This window comes from Ambystoma mexicanum, chromosome 3p (assembly GCF_040938575.1).
Source record: "Ambystoma mexicanum isolate Mex_15411 chromosome 3p, UKY_AmexF1_1, whole genome shotgun sequence".
NCBI lineage: Eukaryota > Metazoa > Chordata > Amphibia > Caudata > Ambystomatidae > Ambystoma > Ambystoma mexicanum.
The window spans coordinates 389,423,427-389,445,692 of NC_090925.1; the positions used below are offsets into that span (position 1 = coordinate 389,423,427).

Sequence of the window (22,266 nt, forward strand, 5' to 3'; positions counted from 1 at the left end):
GTCATGCATGCTGGATAATGTAACTGTTCCAGTGCTATCTTCAATAAGGCTATAGGCATCACCAGTTTACCAGTGCTGTCTTGTCACCACAAGCTCTCGGAGGGGTTTAAAGAACACCCTTGTCACTTCCAAAGGGTTTTCTCTTCCTGTGGTGCCTCCCCTTGGAGCTCCATTAACTGGGTTTGCACCATATTACTATAACTTTCAGTTTCACTTCGTGCAACAATCATTCTCTCATGCACGTCAGTTATTTCCACATTCATTATTATTTCATGTTTGGTTGCTACACGTTTGCCTTCCATGTCTGCTGCCTGATTTCCTCGTGAGATAAAATCTGTCCCTTACGTGTGGGTGGCGCATTTCACAACCGCTATGCCCAGTGGGAGTTGTAGTGCCTTAAGGAGCCTGTCCAATAAGGCTGCGTGCTGCACTGGTGTACCATCCACTCAGAGGTAGCCCCTCCTATTCCAGCGTGCTAGGCCTGCGTGTACTGTCGATGTCACATAGGAAGAGTCACTGTACACCGTCACTTCCTGGTCTTCGTGATTCTCAATCGCGAGTATCAATGCCAATAATTCTCCAGCTTGTGCTGAATAATGTGATGGTAATCATGTACTAATGAGTGCTCGCATTTCTCCATTTGCCATGTGATTCATCACAGCAATGATGGGCAAAGATATACAGTTTCTGTATATCTTTGCCCATCATTTCGATCAATTCTCGAAGAACCGTCAACGAAGACGGTTTCTCCTTCTGCGAATGCATTTTCTTTTACTCTGGGAATCTCATCATAGAATTCTTCATAGTTCGCGCAGTCATGAATTGCCTCTCCGTCAGTGACTGGCTCTGCTATGAACATAACTGGGTTCACTATCTTACATCAAATTATTTTAATCAATGGGTTCGATAAGATCACTTCATAAGCAGAAGCTCTCTGCGATGTCAATGGGCCTTTCGGTTTTTCTAGAATGGCAAATAATGCGTGCTCGATGAACAAGGTCATTGAGCATCGTATCACAATGGTTGTAGCCTTCTATATGGTGAATGCTGCGGCAGCTAAACTTTGTTCACAAGGGAAGTGACCCCTCATTACTGGGTCTAGATTCACACTGTTGTATGCCAGGGGCTTGTACCCCAACGTGGTTCTCTGTGAGAGTACTGCCGTCATAACACTGCCATTCGTGTGCAAAAACAGGTAGAATTCCTCTGCATAATTGGGAATCCTTAGAACTGGTGCCATGCAAATAGCTTTTTTGAGTTCAACAAACCCTTCTTCCATGGTCTCGGTCCACTCACTTTTTTCTTTCGTCACCTGTGCTTTCTTTAGGGCTTGTAACAAGGGCTTGGTATATGAACTGTAGTCAAAGACCCATGCCCTGACATAATTGCATAATCCTAGAGAACTCTGCATCTGTTTTTTCATATGTGGCTTGGCTGTGTTCAATATGGCTTCAGCCCTTTCAGGGGTAACCCTTTTCTCCTCATTTGAGATTAGCTGGCTCTTGTACAGCACTTCTTGTTGACAATATTGTAACTTCTCTTTGTCAACTTTATATCCTTAATCAGCCAATATTGTCAATAACATAGTAGAATTGTGTCTGCACGTTTCCTCTATCGTGCTGCAAATTAAGATGTCATCCACATATTGCAAGACAACACTCTTCAATGGGAAATTTCTTGAGTCCATCTGTAGGACCCTGTTGAAAATCAAAGGAGACTCACAGTACCCCTGGGGTAGCCTCTACTCAATCACCAAGTATGGTGATTAAAAGACCCTTGATATCCCTGAAAGCTAACGTGTTCCCTCCTGTCATTTTTTCTAACTCATGTATACATTTTACGGTTCCCGATGTCAACATTAGAAGCTTATTCTTCAGATTTTCTCTATCCATGTGTGGCCAGGGTATATACTGTGGCCTCGTTCCTCCTTTTTCGAGCAACAGGAATTGTGACACATGGCACTCCTTTTCTTCTCTCATAATTTTTCTGTCTACCATAGGGGTAATATTCCTGCATCGCCATCTACCTGGCAATGTCCTTAGTCTGCTCACATAGGGTGGTGGAGACACCCCCCTCTGACCGTAAGATACTTCTTTGTGTCGGTCTGACTGTGTAGCTGACTATGATGCCTTAGGTGCAGATCTAGTAGAATCTGACCATCTTATTCCTTTTCATCCAGAGAAGCTTTTTTCGCGTATTCTCTCATCTTCTATTTCCTCACAGTCCTCTCTCTCCGCTTCTGATATTGTCTGTGCCCAACTCGTTCAACTTCTCTCATCCTCCTCATTCCTATTTAGCGTCAACCTATCTAGGGACAGTTCTCTATTTCTGCTACTTCGAGTGGCGTCCTCAGTGTCGTACAACTGAGTGCTCTCCAGATGCTCGTCCTCTCTTTTTCCCTTGGGGTACTTGTTCTAGCCCCATTTCATCATATATTCTATCGATCGTCTCTCTGATGCTTCTGGTGTCGAAGTCATCTTCCATATTTGCCCTAGCTGTGCCTGGTACTGAATCCTACTCAGGAAAGAATTATTCAATGTCTTCCCAGTCTACTACTGGATCAGGTTTTTTAACCTCTCTTTCCAGATTTTCAAGATCCTGCACTCTCTGACTTCGCTTACGTTCTATGTCGTCATCAAACTCTCTGCGCTTCCTCTCTGACTCTTCTTTCCTTGCATCTCTACATTCATTTGCCCTTCGTATTTCCTCATCCCTTCATCTTTTTATTCTCTTGTCTTGTAACTTTTGTTCTTCTATTCTTCGTTGTTCTTGTCTAGCCTGATCATTAGCTGTTCTTGGCTTATGATCGTGTTTCCTTTCTTGCTCTTCACAATATTTTCAGGCTACCCTAGGGCTCCTCCTCTACTTCCCTAATCTCTGACTGTCTGTCTACTATCCAGGAATGGTGTGCCACCAATGACCTTTGCCTTAATGCCAGTAAGACTGAGATTCTCCCCATTGGCACACCCGCTCCCTGCTTTCCTGTAGCCCTCTGGCCAGCCTCTCTTGGCCCTCTTCCTGCTCCCGCCTATGTGGCTAAAAGCCTCGGGGTCATCTTCGGCTCTACACTCCCCTTCTCTCCTCACATCTCTGATGTCTCTAAGAAGTCACACTACCAACTGCACTTCCTCAGAGGTATTCTTCCTTTCCTCTCCTTCCCCCAGAAGCTCACTGTCTCCAGAGCTCTGGTTCTCTCTAGGCTTGACTACTGCAACAGCCTCTTTCTAAATCTGCCTGCTTCTACTCTCCACCCTCTGCCACTTATCCAGAACAGGACTGTGAGATTTGTCCTTGGCCTCAAGCCCAGGGATCGTATCGCTCCAGGACTGACATCTCTACACTGGCTCCCTGTGGCTGCGAGGATTAAGTTCAAAACCCTCTGCATCGTCCACAAGTCCTTCTGGGGTATTGACCTTCAACTCTCTCTTCCTAAATACCTTCCTTCTCAAGCTCTTTGCTCATCTGCCTCAAACTCCCTCAGGGTCAGTCCCTTCTCCAAGTTGGCGGTAGATCTCAATCTTCAGCTGGAGCCTCCCTCTGGAACAGCCTCCCTGCCTCCCTGAAACTTGAGGAGAATCATCTTCGGTTCCGGAAGCACCTCAAAACCTTTCTCTTTGCTTCTGTTTTTTCTCCTCCTCTCCCTTGCTGACTTCCTGGCTGACACTGACATTGCACTGGTTGCCTGGCTGCCCTCTGATCTCGGGCCCAGGTCCCCTCCCCGCCAGTCGCACTCCTGCACTGCCCTACTGGCAACCCTGCACTTGGGGACTGTTTCTGTATCCCTACAGTCCCACTACCAGCACTTGACACCTGTTGTCTGCACTTACCCTTGCACTTGCCACCTGCTGTTCGTACTTCACCTATTGTTATTATTTCTTATCCCATGTGCTGCACTGTCCACTCCCCCTTCCCACCCTGCACTTCTCCTCCCTCCCCTTCCCATGCACTTGCGAGATCTGAATGACACCTGGCATAGTAGGATCGCTGTCCGTCTTCCCTCTGTTCCCCTCCCTTGCCTCATCGCGCCTTGAAAGCACCTGTGTATAGGCGTGTTATAAATGCCATATCATATCATACAACTGCTCTCGTCTCTGTCTATCTTTTTTCTTGATTCTTTCATCTCTGAAACCTTTTTCCTTTTCCTTCTCTTTCCTTTTTGAATCGTCTGGCTCTCCCTTTTGTCTCACGTCCTCAATGCCTTTACCATCGAGTTTCAATAAAATCTGACCTCCCATCCATTCCTTCTGTGTGAATGCCATCTCATCAGTTCTGGTCCTCATCTCCTTTCCATCTCTACCTATATCTAGAGATGTACTTGCTTGTGCCTGGTCTCATTTTTCCTTTTCGCATCTCTCCTTGTCCCTCGGGACGTTAGAGGAGATATCTCTGCCTCTGTCCTTGTCTGGGCTTTTGTCACTACTTTGCGCAGGTGACACGTATGACGGGTTGCTATATCCCGTGGCTGCTTTAAGTTCCCTCAATGGGTATAATCCTTCGTCTTTACTGGCTTCGCTTTTTGTTTCAGACGGGGCGGGTGGCACAGAAGGCGTTCCACCCGCCTCAATGCATATGTTATGTATGCAATCTAACGGTGGCTCCTCCCCCTTTTCCTGTTGATACATCTTCCAAAGCTCTAAACTAGCTAGGCGTTTTTTTTAACTTTTTGCCAGTACATATGGTATGCAAATATGTCGTCATGTGCTGCAGGACCGCTTTAGATAACGATCCGCCTTGGGGCCATGGCATAAACATTTTATTTGCGGTTCCTTTAACCCATTCTGCACTGTACTTCTTCAGTTTCGGTTTTAGCAACTGTTTGCATAAGTGTATTAATGGTGTAACGTCTTCCATGCTTAAATCTGTTTATATTCTCACATAACACTTTGTTATGCTTTACGTTTCTCAAAATCAACAATATGAGCAAGCACTAATCGTCGCAAGCTCCAATCCCTTTTTTCACAAAATATTTCACTTTCACTTTTTCAAAAAACAACCATTAATTCATGTCATACAACATTCTGTCTATACAAGCGCACAATTTTCATGCTATTTCCCCCAAAAATGTTCTCACCTTGTGACGTCAGAGAGAAAAAATAACCCAGACGACAGATTAGACAGACTCCGGCCGGCTACATGAATCTCATGCCCCTATCATTATTCCGACATTCCTATAGCGTCCTATTTTTTCCAGGACTTTAAATGCAGGCTTCTTCTAGCGCTATGTTAAAACCTACGGATCTGGGCGTATCCTCTAGCTTGGGCATCCTCCCGGTATCTCTCTAGCTCGGGTATCCTCCCGGTATCTCTTTCTAGCTCGGGTATCCTCCCGGTATCTCTCTCTAGCTTGGGTATCCTCCCGGTATCTCTCTCTATTGCTCGGCCACCCTTGAGTCAATATTTTTCCCCTTATATATACATTATACTCTTACCCTGACGTTATTTTTGTCCCACCTCCCTGCGTTACCTTCCCTTACTTGTTCTAAGGCATGCAACTTTTTGCCAAAGCATTTAGTCTTTTTCACTCACCGTTCGCATTTCTTTCCTCTCTGGATGCTGGGGATCACCGTCTTTGTTACTGCCTCTCCTTGTTGTTCGCCCGATTAGCTGCTTGTAGAAGTGGGAAGGGGTTTATGGCAGAGAGCAAGGGTCCCCTCAGACCTTAACCTGCAGGGTTTTTACTTAGACTAACCACTATCCACGGGGAGCCTCTCGTTCCACTCAGCCGGATAGCAAAGGACTTGTGATACTGCTGAGGACCTAGAGTTACTTATGTTGACGGCTAACGGGTGTCTTATTAATCATTTCTAATCGATAACCATCAATCTCTGCTACCAAGTGTGCAGTAGGAACGCCAGCTGGCCCATAGGACTGGGGGTTTCCCAACCAGCACTTTAAGATGAGTAGCAGCACCCTTTAGATGGATGGGGATGCAGATTAATACTCTCGCATCAAATCAATAATGACAACTCAATAGTTTGGCAAAGGGAGTCCATTTAATGACAAGCACAAAAAACTGGGAGTTCATGAATATCAGCAATCGCTCAATCTTCCTTCTCGCTTCAACTCTAATTAATTTCAGAAAAAACATAGTATTTATACCAAAAACTCATCATCACTGACGTGTAACTCTCAAAACTTAGCATGCAATTTGATTTGTTCTAGGAAGGTAACTTTAATATAGGCACTATATCTGTATATGGTAACGGGGAGAGAGGATTGGATTAACAATGTCAGGTGGGGCATCTAAGCCCTTCCTTCAAAATGGCTACTGTAAACGTCACTAAAAGTACAACGTCTCATTGGTTCTACTAACTATAGGACCCTAGATTACATGGTCCACTAGGATTGGGTTGGCATCAGGGTGCAGAATAGCCGGCCATGTGCAGGGAGTTTGTCTGCACCCCCAGCTTCCCTCCAATTATTGCTACAATGATCTTCAGTGGTCATGTGTCAATTATTTGTTTGTGGTGAGCCTCGAGTCTGCTTTTGGGTCTGGGAAAGTTAAGGTGTCTGTGCATGGCAAAGATCCATGCATAGGTGTGAAAGTTTCATCCCTTCTTGCTGGTCTGGTCACATTATCCCGACACTGTGAAATCGTCTTATTCTTCATGCAATTTCGTGTATTTGATTTAATTCTGCCAGTCATCTGTCATCTGCCATCTGTTGTTTATCTTGACCTTGCCCCACAGGATACTCTGTTCTTCTTCTCATTAATTGCATCCACTGTTGGTCTATTTCAGCCAATACGACCCTGGCTTCTTGGCACGGTTATCTTCGTCTGAGTTTATCTCTGTCTTTAATTCTCGATTTGTTTTCCTGCAAAGCTCTCCTCTTGAGACCTTTAGTAACCTTTGGTTGATTCTGCTCTTGTGCATAGTGGAAACATACTAAAGTGCTCCTTTGAGGTAGATTTGTATAGGTGGCGCTTGCCGCAATCTATCTTACTATTAAGCATAAACGAGCCTCACAATTTCGGTGCTTCTTGTGGTTACTTTGCATATGTACACATTTAAACTAACTGAATATCTTCATCTCGCACATGGCATAATTTCTGACATCTTGACATCAATTATTTCACTTTAGGCTCATGATGTAACTTATCCATGGTGTTTCGTCTATTTTCATCATTCACAGGTCATCATATCCTCTATATGTGAGTCAGTCTGGGTTCTTATGACATCACCATTCATCTTCCTTCAGTATTTTTTTAGCTTCTTCAGGTATTGTATTCTTACAATCGTCATTCTGTCTCACTTGTCGATAGGGTTTTCTCAGTCGTTACCTTACTGTCCAGGTTTTCTTAGGTGTCAGTACTTCAATAGGTGCTGTTATCTGATAGGTACTGGACAGAGCCCAACTGCGGCTTTCTGCTGGTTTATTTGCTCACCATATATCACATATTTCAGCATGAATGTTCCTGGTAACTCAAAATGGGCGGTTGGAGTGTGAATTGAGCTTGGCACCTCCTCTATACACCTCTCCTGCATCCTAATCACCATAAAATACAGGCCCTCCCACGCCATAGGCATTCAACCACAATGCAGCGCTTTCTTGCACTGTTACACTCACGTCCGAGAGATCCTAGAGTCCCTTCAGTACCAAGCCTCCTATTTGGGCTCACTCTCACCCTGAGCGCGGGCGGCTCTTGGGACCAGACATACCTTTATGAACTCATCATCTGCAGGGCCTCCTCTGTGATGTGTGTGGATCAGGTCTGCGGTCGCCGGACCCACGCCCCAAGGGAGGGCGGGCGGAATACCCCCAGTTGACCGAGAGAACTGAGGATCTCGCTGGGGCCTCTTGAAATGTATCAGGGGTCCTCCAAAGGCACGTAATAAATAGTTACCAAAAGGAGTTAAAAAAAGGAGCGCACACCAGACAAAACGTAATGATGTTTATTAAAGCTGGGCAAGCACAACTCAAACAGAACAGTGGAACAGAACTGGTTGATGAGAGCTGACAAACTGGCACACAGCAAATGTCATTTGTATACTGCTAGTACAATGTTCATGGCGTTAGAAACTGTTGCATTTCAAACTTTGCGTCTTTTGCAGTTCCCACAAAGCCTACTGGTTAAGATACGTCATTACATATAGCTAAGCATACATTAGTGAAACATGATTGGAGCAAACAGATATGCCCTTCCTTAGCTCATCTCCTCCCCAACTGATTCCACATTGCTTCCCACTCCTCCCGCAAACATTTTGCGATCAGTAAAACATTTGTGCTGAACTCTGGTACTTTATTATTCTGCCCTTAGTAAGCACCACAGCGGAAGGAACACGAGACACCCTTGACTAGTGGGAAGGGTTACATTCACATTGCACCTGCAAGATAGCGACCGTCACAAACATTGTAGTGGAGGTTCTGAGGGCTGGTTACTTCCCAGGGACACCAAAACTTACCATCTAATTGGTTCTGCATTGAACGTGGGTCCATTCTACCGCCCCGTTCCATGCCTGCTGGCCAAAGGGCATTTAACACTTCCTTGGTGTTATGTGCATGGTTTTCTGGATCAGGTCCACTTCCCCAGCTCCCATGAGGAGCCGTGGGACTGGTACGCCGACCTTGATTACGTCACCCAGTGCTGTCTCAGCTATTTCAGTCTGCTGAAGACGAGCAGCTTGAGTTCAGCTTCCCCCCTTCCTAAGCCATGGTGCACAGGCCATGTGTTCGATGCAGGACTTCAGGAGGTGCTCCATTTTCCAAAGAGTCCCGTAGAGTCCCAGTCTGCCCAGGATTCTGTGCTGTGAGGAGCTGCTGCTACAGACTGTGCTTGGTGAATTTACCTTTTCTGGCCCTTTAACTGGTTGACTCCACCCTTAAAAGGGTGTAGCAGGCGCGAAGCGCCGCGCGGAATCCCATATAGTCCCAGTCTGCCCAGGATTCTGTGCTGTGAGGAGCTGCTGCTACAGACTGTGTTTGGTGAATTTACCTTTTCTGGCCCTTTAACTGGTTGACTCCACCCTTAAAAGGGTGTAGCAGGCGCGAAGCGCCGCGTGGAGTCCCGTAGAGTCCCAGTCTGCCCAGGATTCTGTGATGTGAGGAGCTGATGCTACAGACTGTGTTTGGTGAATTTACCTTTTCTGGCCCTTTAACTGGTTGATTCCACCCTTAAAATGGTGTAGCAGGCGCGAAGCGCCGTGCGGAGTCCGGTAGAGTCCCAGTTTGCCCAGTCCGCCTCTGACGGCGAAAGACGGAGAAAGATCTGGCGATAACTAAGAAGACCGGAACTAGTGGAAAAATGACTGCACCAGGCCCTTAGACGAGGCTAAAGACGCTGTTCGAGGCCCGGAGCACTCGGTCTAATGGCTTCCCCTGAAATATTCGACGAGGTAAGTGCTGATATGTCATTAGCAACCTGCACTCAGTTATCCGTGGCACTACCGGTGCCATCTTTACAATCGCTTGCATCAGGCCCCTTAAGTCCCAGGTTGAAGGAATCGGGCTTAACACAGGCATTGACTCCATTATCTAATCAACAAGTACATGTCGAGAAGCATTCTGAGGCACAAGTCTCGTTCGTAGTAACAACTGATGGACCTGTCTTACCTGAAATTTCACACGAGGTCCTGCTTGGGGGAGCCGTCGATGCCACTCTGTTGAATGCCGACGAGACTGAGAATACAGAAGATGTCAGATATGGACTTCCAAATAACATTACTATAGATCCATCGCTGTTTCAATCTCTGTTCGATGTCACAGACACTGAACTACTTGAAATAAATGTCCCGTCAAATGCTATAGAACAAAGGGAAGTGTCGTTCAATCCTCGGCTCCATGAGGTACAAAAGAAATGCCTTGTGGGTCTTGAAGTGTGTCGACCATCAACGCAGGTCGAATCAGCGGCAGCAAGTCAATCTGCTTCTACAACATATTCAGCGGATTACGGCTTGATTTCATCCGCTGATCCTTCGACCATGCCCCGCTCCTGCGTGAGCAAACAATCTCCAGTGCCATTAAATCAAAAACAGACGGCGTTTGCTTTTCCAGTTGCCTGCAAGGAGGCGCGTCCAATCATTCATACAGCCGCAGTTGCAAACTGGAACGCGCTTGACAATCAGAGCTGTGAAGTGAGTGATACTCGAATGTCTACGGGATGCGATGCCGTTGGCCTGCACAGAGCCAATCCCCTTACATCCAATAGGGAAACATCAAACATTGCCGTACCTGACACACTGAAAGCAAAAACCGCAGTCTTGGAACACCATCAAATTCAGACGTCTGCGCAATTAAAAGCAAGCTCTGATGCTGTCGAGAGGGAAGCGCGTTTGACTAAACGCCTGACCGATGACTTCTTGCAAATAAAAGACAAATTAGTGAACAGCTTTTCACTCCCAGCTAAACCGGTGCTAAGTAATATGATTTTGAGTTCATCTTCAAACAATGTAAACATTACAGAAGTGCGTCGCTCGACAAATAACAGAGAAAGAACAAGTACTCCACAGACAAATAACATGCAAGCCAATGCAAGCTCTCAAGGGATAAGAAGCGTTTCAAACGCTCCACTGCACCATCACTGCAATGAATCGACATCGGAAATGTTACAAAATAATTGAGACTATTCAGCAGGCTCGAACAACGGTTTATCGAATCAGCCACATATTGAGCAGCCACATAAAGAGCATAACGTGGAAAGTGCTTTAAAGGCAAACATTTCAGTGGCTGCATTTATTCAAATACACAACAACGTGTTAGCTGCAACGTCTCTGGCATTGTTGCCATTTTTAAAATTATACAAATCTCTGAATGAATCCATAAGAGATCAAGGGGCAATAATGGCAAACCTGGACAATAAATTGTCAGTTTTAACTCAGTTTTCAATTGTTACAGCAGAAAAACGAAATGGAGGCAAATCTATCTCTCCAGTGGCAACACAGATTAAGTGATATGGCAATGAGAGAGCATACCAAGTCAGATGACCTCATGGAGGCCATCCTTGAATGTATGAAATGGTTTTGCCATCTGGACAAAAATCGTTGGAATGACCAATCTTCGTGCTCTCATGCACATGGACGTCAACATGTTATGGCCGGAGTAAATACAGCTAAAACAGGCACTCCACGAGAGGCGACGAGTTCTGTGACTCAGCGGCCCGCTCATCGGGAGCAGGCAGTAGCTGAAAAAGCTCTAGTACCAGCTGCCGCTCCAACAGCCTTAGTTGATTCGGGAGAAAAACCTCAGGATCAGATTCCGTCCATCGTGATAGTGGAGGAAAGCCCCACTTCTGTGTGCACGAAAACGCCAGTGCCAAATAGCACAAAGGAAAAACACTGTAACACCTTTGATATTTTTCTGGGCAACGCTAAGACTCTAGAGCTCTCCACAAAAATATTTGATGTTACTAACAAACAGAAGCCAGCGGTAAAAAAACGACAGAGAAAGCAGAATCCTGCTAAAACCAAACAGTTTATAAGAAACCTGTCGACACCGAGCAAACTGGGCCTTTTCCAACGGGCTCTCCCCGATAAGACACAAGCAGTCGTAATAGACAAACTCAATCCTCAGGAATTGGCAAAGATTGTTGAACGATCGACTGCCCAACAGGAGAAAAACCCAAAAAAAGAATAAGGCTGGACTCAGAAACCAAAACAGTGGAATCTGTAAAAGAGTCTTCTGACCTTGGAGATTGGTCAACCTATTCGATCGATGAAGACAACAATGCTGCAGGAGACGAAAACGAGAGTGCCCCCGGAGCAAATGTGCAAGAGATGATTCCTGTAACTGCACCATCCATTCACTCGCCTTGTAGTTGCAGAACGAACAAAAGCAAAATGAATCAAACAAATAATGGCAAGGCTGACAGTACCATAGGCCCAAAATCCGCTTCGAGGAAGCTGACTACTGAACCAAAGGCGGAGTCTCAAAAAAGAAACCATTCAAATATAGTGCTAAATCCAAGAGTAACTGAAGCGCGAAGGTCAAAAAATTCCGTTCAAGAACAGCAAGTGCGTTTTGAAAAAAACCCTGTCACAAAAAATTCGACTAGAGGACTTCGGATGGAAAATATCTTCCCGGATGGCAACGAAGTAAATCTAAATAGAAGTAACGTGATGCGCTTATTTCATGTTATTCCATCACTGTGCACAATAACCTCAGATGACATCCATATTGTAGAATACCTATCAGCCAAAGAAGAACTTCTGTCTTACGGATTTGAAGTCTCACATCAGATGGAAGACTCCAACGAACATTGGTCCGAGTGTACCTCCCCAGTTGAAGATCACCGTACGACGAGCGAAAAGCGAAGAGATGCTTTAAGGGAGGCATTTAAAATACAGCCTAGAGAGAAGGAAAATTACTGTGTGGCTAAAGGGAGAGCAACTGTGGAAACTCAAAGAAGGACGTAACTAGATAGGCCAAATGGAAAAGTGATTTGTGAACTGATTTCATGGAACACCCGTGGCTTTAGCCATCTTTTTCAAGACCTACCTTTTTCCTTAGATAAGAACTTCGCGATATGCCTACAAGAAACGTGGCTGCGCGAAACACCGGTAAGAGATGGATATTCCATTCTTCTAAACCCAGCTGGCAAAAATCATAGCGTTCGCCCCTTCTCTGGGCTTTTAATAATGCTTAACAACTCATTTGGATGGGAAATAATCAAAACATACATGCCTAACTTGTTCATTCAAGGGATTCTGCTGGAATTCATGCCATCTGTCTTTAAAGATTCCAAAAAGTTACTCTTGATCAATACATATTGGATATACCATGATCGCAACTAGTGAATACTTGGAATCAATAACATTAGTTATAGATGACAGTTTAGTGACATGCCACGATTTACAGATAATCATACGTGGTGACCTAAATTGTTCTTGGTTTGACGACACCGAGCCAACAAATTGGGCAACAAAAGAAACAGCCACGCTAATATATAGAGAAAAACACAATGGCAAGGAGCCATGGAAACACGAGACTGTGATATGTTAAATGGGATGACAAAAAGTGATAATCCACCAAAGTCGACTTGGCATGGTGCACTGCGGCATAAAACCCTGGATTACATATGGATTTCAAACAACGTGTGGGCTGACATTGTTGATCTAGAAATCATTAGGTGTGCTAGTAGTGACCATGATCCATTACATCTATCCTGGAGATGTGACAAATACACACCTGAAGGATCTTATGAGACTGCCGTTGTAGTTAACCACGGAGGTAATAGATTAAGGATCAACACAGCCCAATTAGTCAAATTTTCACAGAATTTTAAGATGGGGAACCAATCTCCAAAAAGTAAAATAAATGTTGCCCCTATGTTATCAGAATTTCGTGTCATAAACAAATTGGGTGTGAGCGTGCCTAAAGTTCAGAAGCATGCCTTTAGCAGTTCCGTGCAGACGGAAAAAAAGTTGTTGCGAAAAGATCTAAGACTGCTCAAGAGACTTCATGGTCACAATGCTGGTCCATTAATCAAAAAAAGGAAGTTGAAATACAGAAACTGGTTGAAGTCCTTTGTCTGCTTGCAAGATCAGGAAAGAGGTGAACAGATGTTAAAGTTGATCCTAAATCACAAGTCCAGAGAAACTTAGAAGATCTTAAATCAAGGGTCTCTAAATCAAGACATAATGCAGTCAAACGGGATATCGAGGACGACATGGGAAGAACACTTCTGGAATGTATTTAGTTCCACATCTTCAAGCGAATTTACTCAGACAGAGGTTAGTAATGAGCCTTGGGATGTGGTAGAGAACATTATAAATATCGAAGAAATTATTAAACATCTAAAGAACTCAAGAGCTGCAGGGCCTGATGGCATTACAAATATCATGCTCAAAGAAAGGAAAGAGAAGTGGTCTCATTTCATTGCCTACCTGTTTAAATTAATAGCATCAGTGAAAGAAGTTCCTGAGTCATGGCGAACAGCCATTGTCGTTCCAGTGTTCAAGAAGGGCAGTCGGGACAATCCCTCGAATTATCGCCCGATTGCTCTCCTAGACACTATTGGAAAAATCTTTGCAACCTGTTTACAACAGAAACTAGCGAAATGGGCCCTCTGCACTGGTTTGATGGACTGTCGACAAACAGGTTTCTCCAAAGGTGTGGGAACCGAAGTAAATCTCATGATACTAAACTTGTTAAAATTGGAGACGTTAAAGAAAAAGTCAAAGCTATTTTTAGCATTCATCGACATGAAACAAGCATTTGACTCAATAAATAGAGCCAAATTATGGGTTAAGTTGGCTAAGTGGAACTGTCCAACATCACTATTAGATCTGGTGAGAGCCTTACACTCAAATACCACCATGTGTGTACGGATGAATGCTCTAGGTGAGTTAACAAACAAAATTCCAACAAATAGAGGTGTTAAGTAGGGCTGCCCATTGGCAGCACTATTGTTCAAATTATACATCTCTGACATGTCATCAGCACTTGGCAATGTCTCATGCTTCCCACCAAAGGTAAATGGGCAGCATCTGATTTGGGCAATCTATGCCGATGATATTGTGTTAGTGGATCTCACACAAATCGGACTCCAAAGGTTGTTAACTGGATTTCAAGCATATTGTAACGAATTGTCGTTAACAATAAACGAAAAGAAAACTAAGATTTTGATTGTCAGCAAAGTGTTAACAAAGAAAGATTGTGCCTTCAAATGGTCGATTGGTTGTGAGAGTATAGGAAATGTTCCCTCCATTCGCTATTTAGGAATTCTCTTCAACAATTCAATAAGCGAATCAGACTGGTTGAAAGATCTAAAAAAACGGATGGCCGGCTTTGGAGTGCAGGGAGCAGGCATACATGCAGAATATGGGAAATTCACAACAATTCCAGTGTTGACATTCTATAAACAGAAAGTCGTTCCAGAAATTACTTTCGGCTCCGAGGCAGGCTGGAACCTGAGCTTTGTCTGTTGGGACATTCTTGAGGCAAAATTCTGGAGACGTGTCTTTAGTCTCCCGTTTTACGTCTCAATAAAAGCCATAAGATATGAGCTTGGTCTTGTCTCCCTATACACCACTGTGCTATGGAAATCTATATCAACAGTAAGGAAATTACATTTGAATGAGCCCATGCCTGCATACAGAATCTTGACAGAATCCACACAGCGACCATATGAAGGACTGCTGAGATGCTGGGTCAACAAAATAAAACAAATTGTTGACGCCGCTGACATCAAATGGGAAGCCGTGATGGAACTACCTCAGCTAGCCAAAAAAAAATTCCATTAGTGGAATTGGATACAGAACGCAGACAATCGTGCGAACATGAAGACTTCCCTGGATCTAGGTACTGCGATAAATGGCTTGGATAAATTACCAAAATATCTAAGCCAATTTACATCTAGATATCATCGAAATACATTTTTGAGACTACGCTTAAACATGTACCATACAAAAGATGTATTATGGACCCGACATGATGTAAATACAACCAACGTCATTTGTAGATTCTGTCTGGCCAACGACGAATCTTTGAAACATATAATAACTTAATGCGACAAGCTAGTAAAGATGAGATCCCTGTTTTTGGGCAAATATGCTCCTCTAAATGACAACTCTGAGGAGTGGTGGTGTAGGAGGCTTTCCAGTCAAAATGTCCATCTAACCTGTGCGGTGATTAACTTTTTAGAAAAGATCCTTCCATATGAAGAACTCACAACGTGACCACTCACCAATATGGGAAGGATTCCGTGATTATTTTTCTGTCCGCTTATGTATATTTCTTCTCTTCTCTCTTCTTGTTCATGGCTCTGCGTTCTCTTTTGTGTTTTTTGGTGTTCTTTTCGGTAATAAGAAAGTTTGTAATAAAAGTTTGAATAAACTAAAAATTACAATAAAAAAATAAAATAATTATATGGACTCTTTGGTCTGCCTGACATATGGACATTTTCGCTATTGCACAGAAATAGAGGGCAGAGGTGCTTGTGTATAACATTTGAGGGTGGGCATTCATATTTGAAAAAATCAATATTTCCCCCTTTAACAGTAGATTAAAGCTAATACACTTTCAATGTGCCCACCAACTGAATTACCTAGTTCACAAATGTACAGGTTTTTTCCACAGATATCACTTCAATGCGTTCACTGCCTGCACAATTATGCAGAATTTTATCACATAGTATGGTAATGTAGAAATATCAGACCCTTTTCTGTTAAAGAATTTTGACTGATTTGTAAAATGCTGGATGTGAACTTGTCCCTCACTCTGTGTGTGGAATTGCTGGGATATACTCTCGAGGCTCCTTTCGGGACTTCAGAAACTGTTGGGTTTATTGCTTGTTGTGACTTGTAGGAGAATTGCTATGCTTTGGGTCAAGAATAGCACTCCATTGGTAGCCGGTTGGTTGTGAGATGTTGCTTATTGCTATGATCGTGAACATGTATATTTGGAGACCTAGATTTTTTCAATCAGATCTAAAGACATTTGGGCCCTTTACAGGAGCTTTTTGAAACAATGAGAGAGAGAGAGAGAGAGAGAGAGAGAGAGAGAGAGAGAGAGAGAGAGAGAGACAGACTTTCCTATCCCAAAGAATTGGGATCCAACTAATTATGTACAATTGCACTGCGTTATTGCTTTATTCTTGCATTGTTCACTTTGTCGTCATTGATAACAAAAATGTGATCTGCGTATGCCACCAATAATTATATGTACACATTCTCTCATCAGTCCAGTTGTAACATCCAGCTTCACCTAAAGTAGCTTATTGATTTATTTTGTGTTATCCATTGCAACAAGGTCAGCAACCTGACATTGTCAAGAGGGGAGAGGAACACCTCTCAGCGTGGGGTGGGAGGCCTTCCAGGGAGGAATCCAGATCCAGTCCTACATCAGAAGGAGAGGTGGAAGTTGAGAGGGCCCAGTTTCCTGTTCTTTTCCCAAGTGCCAGTTTATACATGGGCAAGCACACTTATCTCTTTCTGAACGTACTAAATTAAAAGGAACCACACGTCTCTCTTTGCAAGGTTGCAAATGTATGTATGGCAAACATGTGAGTGCCTCTGCTGCAAACATATAATGTAAATAACCTCGTGTATGGGATGGTGCCCACTCAGGAGGGTATTCAGTCACGTTTTAATTCTCTATAAGATAGTAGAGGAGAAATTACGTTTGAACATCAATCTGTTCCCACCCACATGAGATGCCTTATAGTTCTTCTGTGGTAAGGCACAATGAGTTAAAAACGTTATTGTGGACCTTTGAGTGGGCCACATCCCATATGATAGGTTATTTGGCTTTGCTTGCTCTCAATAGACAGACTCACATGTTTGTCAAATTCCAAGAGTAAATAGGATGGGATAAATACTGTTTTTTTAATGATGATGAATTTGAAAATGGAGGAATGTTAAAGGTTTAAATTTGATTAACCAATAAAACAAAAACAAAAAATACTGTTTTATACTAGACAATGGGCCTCATTACGACCCAGGCGCTAAGTGGTTAACAGCGCCGTAAAAGGCTGCGGCGCTGTTAACCACTTACCGCCTTACTACGAGGTCCCTTTGCGGGACCTGCAAAGGGACCTCACAGGCAATTATGGTACCGCAATTTGTTAGGAGCTTGAGGCATGTGGAAAGACACAGTATCAGGAGGGTTAAGAATTTGAACATTATAAGGCCTTTCCTCTGCCATGAAGACTTATGCCTCCAAAGCATTCAAGCTGTCTACTTTTGCGTGCATTATAGGACGTAGGCCTACTTTAGATTCAAGTCACAGTGCACGCTATGTAAAAAGTGTACTTTATTCCTTTTGTTTGTACTCTGGTAGAAAAACTAGAGGAAAAAGGTCTTTATAAGATAAATAAATACATACATACATATGGTTGGTGCCGGTGTTGTAACAAGTCCGCCATGGTGAAATGGGGAAATACTGCCCCATTCCAAGGTTGGCGGGGCGGTATTTCCCCATTTCCTCATGGCCCTTCCCCATTCCATTCCCAAGCTCCTAATATTGTCTGCGCACAGGCCCCAAGATCTTCAGACCACCCGACCACTAACATGTCACAGGCACCTTATATTGCCTATCCACATGCTAATAGGTCCTCACACTGCTCATCTACCCAATCTCCTCGCACTGTTGTTCTATGCACCACAAACCTTCCCAGGTGAGTGCAAAGGAGTTGTCTTTAGATTCTGCTAGTGGGTGAAGTATTTAGGTCTATGCTACTCTCTTCCCTAGATCCTCCCTATACACCCCAGTGTGTCTGGACCCTCCAGAGCGGGCAACATCCCATAGAATAGGTTATTTGGCTTTGTTTGTTCTCAGTAGATGGACTCTAACATTGTTTGAGAATAGTATGTGATACAACAACCATTCCAAAGGCTGTATCAAACTTCAAAATGTCTAGTTATGTATATATTTATTCATTTATTTTCTAAAGACATATTACCACTAATTGTGTTACAGAGGTGCAAACAATAAAGTACCCTTTTTACATAGTGTTTACTGAATCTATATTAAGGAACGCATTGAAGGCTCTCGAGGCAAAACTCCAGATGGCAGTGCAAAGGCCTCAAACTGTGCACATTGCCCATTTCCCATACTCTTCACAGTGTCTGCCTGTCCACATGCCCCACGCCCCTCACATTGTCTGTTCGCAGGCTCCAAGTTCTTTGTACCATCTGTCCTCTAACCGGCCATAAGCTTGACTCACCGTGAGAGGTTTCATTGTTTGTAGAAAGGTTGGGAGGATGTACTAGGTAGGCGTTGGGGGTGCAAATCTGTAGGTGATGCCAATGAGTTAATATTACATTTATTATTTCCTTATCAAATTGTTTATAGCAGGCAGCGGTGTCTGGCCCTTTCTAAGATGGATGAAGGGGGCAAGACAGCTGATTGGGTGGAATTGTTGGGTCAGGTAGTCTAGAACCTAGAATAAAATTTCCTAATACTGCCTTTCAGCAAAAGATCTTTAATCAGCAGGAATGCTCCACCGAAGCTCAGGTCTTAGGTTCTGCTTGTCCCTGCGAAGATTTATAAAGAACTCCCAGCACCAGCCAGGAGGCCAGTGTGGGAAAAGTGGCTGTTAGTCTTGTGGGATTAAGTTGAGTTTGTGGTGATTGAAATTAGAAAACTTCAACTCAGTGATTGGTTTACGAGCCATTTGCCTATCAACTCCCAGACCTCTGTAACGAAGGTCTACATTCTTTATTGGACCCTGTAGGTATAACTTTTCGAAATTGCCTGCACAAAGACACATCTGCCAGGGAAAACATAATAACATGTACATAGCTGGCAGAGCAGCAGCTCGACTTTTTAAAGAAAAGGAACATAGAGCGCGCCCACGCATTTGCAACTGATAGAGGCTTTCCTTCACCTCGCTGATTAACTATGCATATGGAGACAGAAGCTCATCAGTCCAGCTCTCTAGAAGAAGTTCAAATGGAGGCAGGGAACGTGGCAAGAAAAACATGACCTCGTCGTTCCGTGGAGTGTGTGGTGAGGAGCGCAGGATCAGCGTAGTATGCTGAGCTTGTTAATGAAACCAATGAGACTCCATGTTTTTATGTATATGTAAACATGTTTCAAAGCCTAAGGCAGCGCAAGGCTAGGGCTTGTGTTGAGTGTGGTTTGCATTTCTAAGGAGAAAGAGGCACAATTAGAAGCAAGAGCTTTCCTTGAAAAGTAAATCTCAATCCCAAGAGTATTTGGTTGGTATTAGTTGTTTAGTGACAGCTATTGTTCCCTTAAGCAGGAATTGAGAGCTTTCTGAGGTGTACAGGGAAGTCACCAGGATATTCAAGTGAGTCTAATACTCAGAGGAAGAGGTAGTCAAGGACGCTTGCCTCCTTCAAAGCTTCTTCAGGACGAATTTAAACCCTCCTTCCAGCTCTAAGCAGAGGAGACCAGGTATGGTAAAGAACTAGGTAGTAGGTAGTAGGAGCGAAATGTGGCGTGGATACACAACTCCTCAATTTTCCAATGTGTGTATTAGATCTCTAAAAAAAAGATAGAAGAGAAAATCAGTCTTGAGAGAAGAGAGTGAGTTATGCTGTTTACTTGATCCCAATTCCCATTTTCCTAAGGTGGAGTTTTGTAAATAGCTAGAGAAAGAATAGTTTTAGGAAGGACATGCAGAGGGGTCTGTGGGGGAACAAGGGGGTGGTTTCAGCAACTCCTGTGGGATTCACTCAGAACTGCCAAAATTAAGATCACTTTGAAACAGACTAGCACCTGTTTTAAGTGCATGTAATAACTGCACTTTTAAACTCCTATGTTGCAGTGTCATCTGCTTAGTGGTAGCAACTTGATGAACCAATTGGAGATTATGGATTTACACCATTGTACTGATGACTGCTAACCTTTCATTCTTTTTCAAAATATATTTTATTGAAAAGTTTTTTCTTGTGTCAGAAATGGCAGTGATAAAAGCAGAAACAAGCAATATATTATAATGTTTCATATGCATAGATCTGGAAAATCTAAATATATCTTTTGCTGATTTGGAAGGGATGTATGTCTTTCTGCTCGTGCAGGTATCTCTGATGAACTACGTTTTCTTCATTCCCTGGATTTTTGCACTGCCATACCCAAAGCTCCGCCCACAGGCTTCCCGCATCTGCACCATTTGGTCCTGTGTAATGGTGATCTGCAAAATGATGTATCAACTGAAGTTTGTTAAACCATTGGAGTTCTCTTCAAACTGTACGCAGGTGAGATTTTGATGGCGTCGACCCGGTAAGAGACCTTGGGTTCCAGGAAATAATGAGATATCATAAGCAGGTTATTGCCCTGAAAATGCTAAGAGGGCAGAGTTGAATCCCTCCATTACACATGGGGTTCTCTTCCATATTCAAATTACTTTATAGATTATGCAAATGGCAGAGGTGAACCTCCCGGGCTACCAGATGCATGAATGGAAAACAGTGCTTTCTTAAACTCTCTGTTAACTGAACTACCAACTTCCTACTTCATAAATAACTTAGTTAAATCCAACCAACTTCACTAATCACCTACCAATCCAGGAAACATGTATGAATCTTCTTCCAAACTCTTAACTTGTAAAGTATTTTTCCATCTACCTTTAATTTGGCCAATCATGCATTGGTCACTAGCAACTGGCATAGCCAACCACTCGCCACACTGCAACACTGCACAGCACAACTCGCAGTAAAGTGTCTTGCATATACTGGTGTTGAAATGTTATCTATTGGAAATTGCCATTACTACAAGGCATCTTCTTTTTTAATACCTGTGCGTGCAGATGTTGATGTGTGTTACAAGTTGGAGGTCGTCATTATTCCAGGGCATCCTCTTATATTTGGCATTTGATGAATGCGCTTGTTGTTGCTGTTATAATAGGAAAGTACATCAGTACTTCAAGGCGGGCTCTCTCTGTCATGTGGAATTTAAGATATGCCATGACTTCAAGGAGATTCTCAGAAAGGAACTGCCGCCACACCAAGGCGACTTGTTGGGAGGAATATAGAAATTGTCATTACTCCAAGGTGATTTCGGTTGGCCCCTGATAATGTTGCTGCTGGTCTTGACCTTTTAGTGTGAGTGATGTACATGCGTCTAATTTAGGTGGTGTGATTCAGACTCCCTTCTCTGTGTTAAAGGAAGGGAAGTTTGTTTTTTTCTGCTTTGAAATAGATACATATGCGAGTTGGCTTGTTCAAGTGTCCTGCGTGTCATCCCTGCTTAATGTTAGAATGTGGGTGACTGTGAATGAAAGACTGCTCTGTGATTGTTGGATGGGTGATGAGCCGTGTGTGTTCTAAGACTGTCAGTTGGGACCTGCCCTGGTATATCTGAGGATGGCCAGCGGGTATGCTCCGTTGTTTTCATTTAACTTCCAGAGTAGCCAGAGCCTTGTGTGAACATCAAAAAAGAACATCACCATTTTTGGAGATGGTTAAGTAAAAGAATGTATTAGTTTGCTTGCAATACAAATGAATAGCCTCCGAGCCATAAACCCATTCTCACCCCAACTGACCCGCCCTCCTTTAGATCCGCCACCTTTATCCCGTTTGGGGCGCACAACTAGCACTTACTAGGCCTTCCAACATGCTATTCCCACCTCCTGCCTTAAACAATACTCTTCTTTGTTTTGAGAGTACAGCCCCTCATTAGTGTTCCTTCCATACAATGACAAGTGATCAGCGTGTTTCAGGTAAACCTGGCCGCTTCAATCCACTTCCTCTCCCATCCCCCTCAGGCGAGGGGCGTATGACCGCCACATCCCTGACGACATCCGCTGTTTGTCAGAGGTTCATTTGCTCTGCTGCTTTGAGGCGTGATGACACATTGGCTTCAGTTTAACAGCCTTGTCCTACTGCACCAGAACAGGCAAATGTCCATAGCCAGTGCTTTAGG

General features: G+C 43.6%; 1 protein-coding gene across 1 annotated transcript in view; it reads left to right on the forward strand.

The window, feature by feature from the left end:
- The window catches only part of LOC138579901 (piezo-type mechanosensitive ion channel component 2-like), a 2,232,767-nt gene that overhangs the window by 958,181 nt on the left and 1,252,320 nt on the right, over nt 1-22,266 (forward strand). Inside the window, exon 20 of the mRNA XM_069650129.1 lies at nt 20,424-20,600. Coding sequence (XP_069506230.1) covers nt 20,424-20,600 — 177 coding nt within the window. The remainder of the gene's footprint in view (nt 1-20,423; nt 20,601-22,266) is intronic.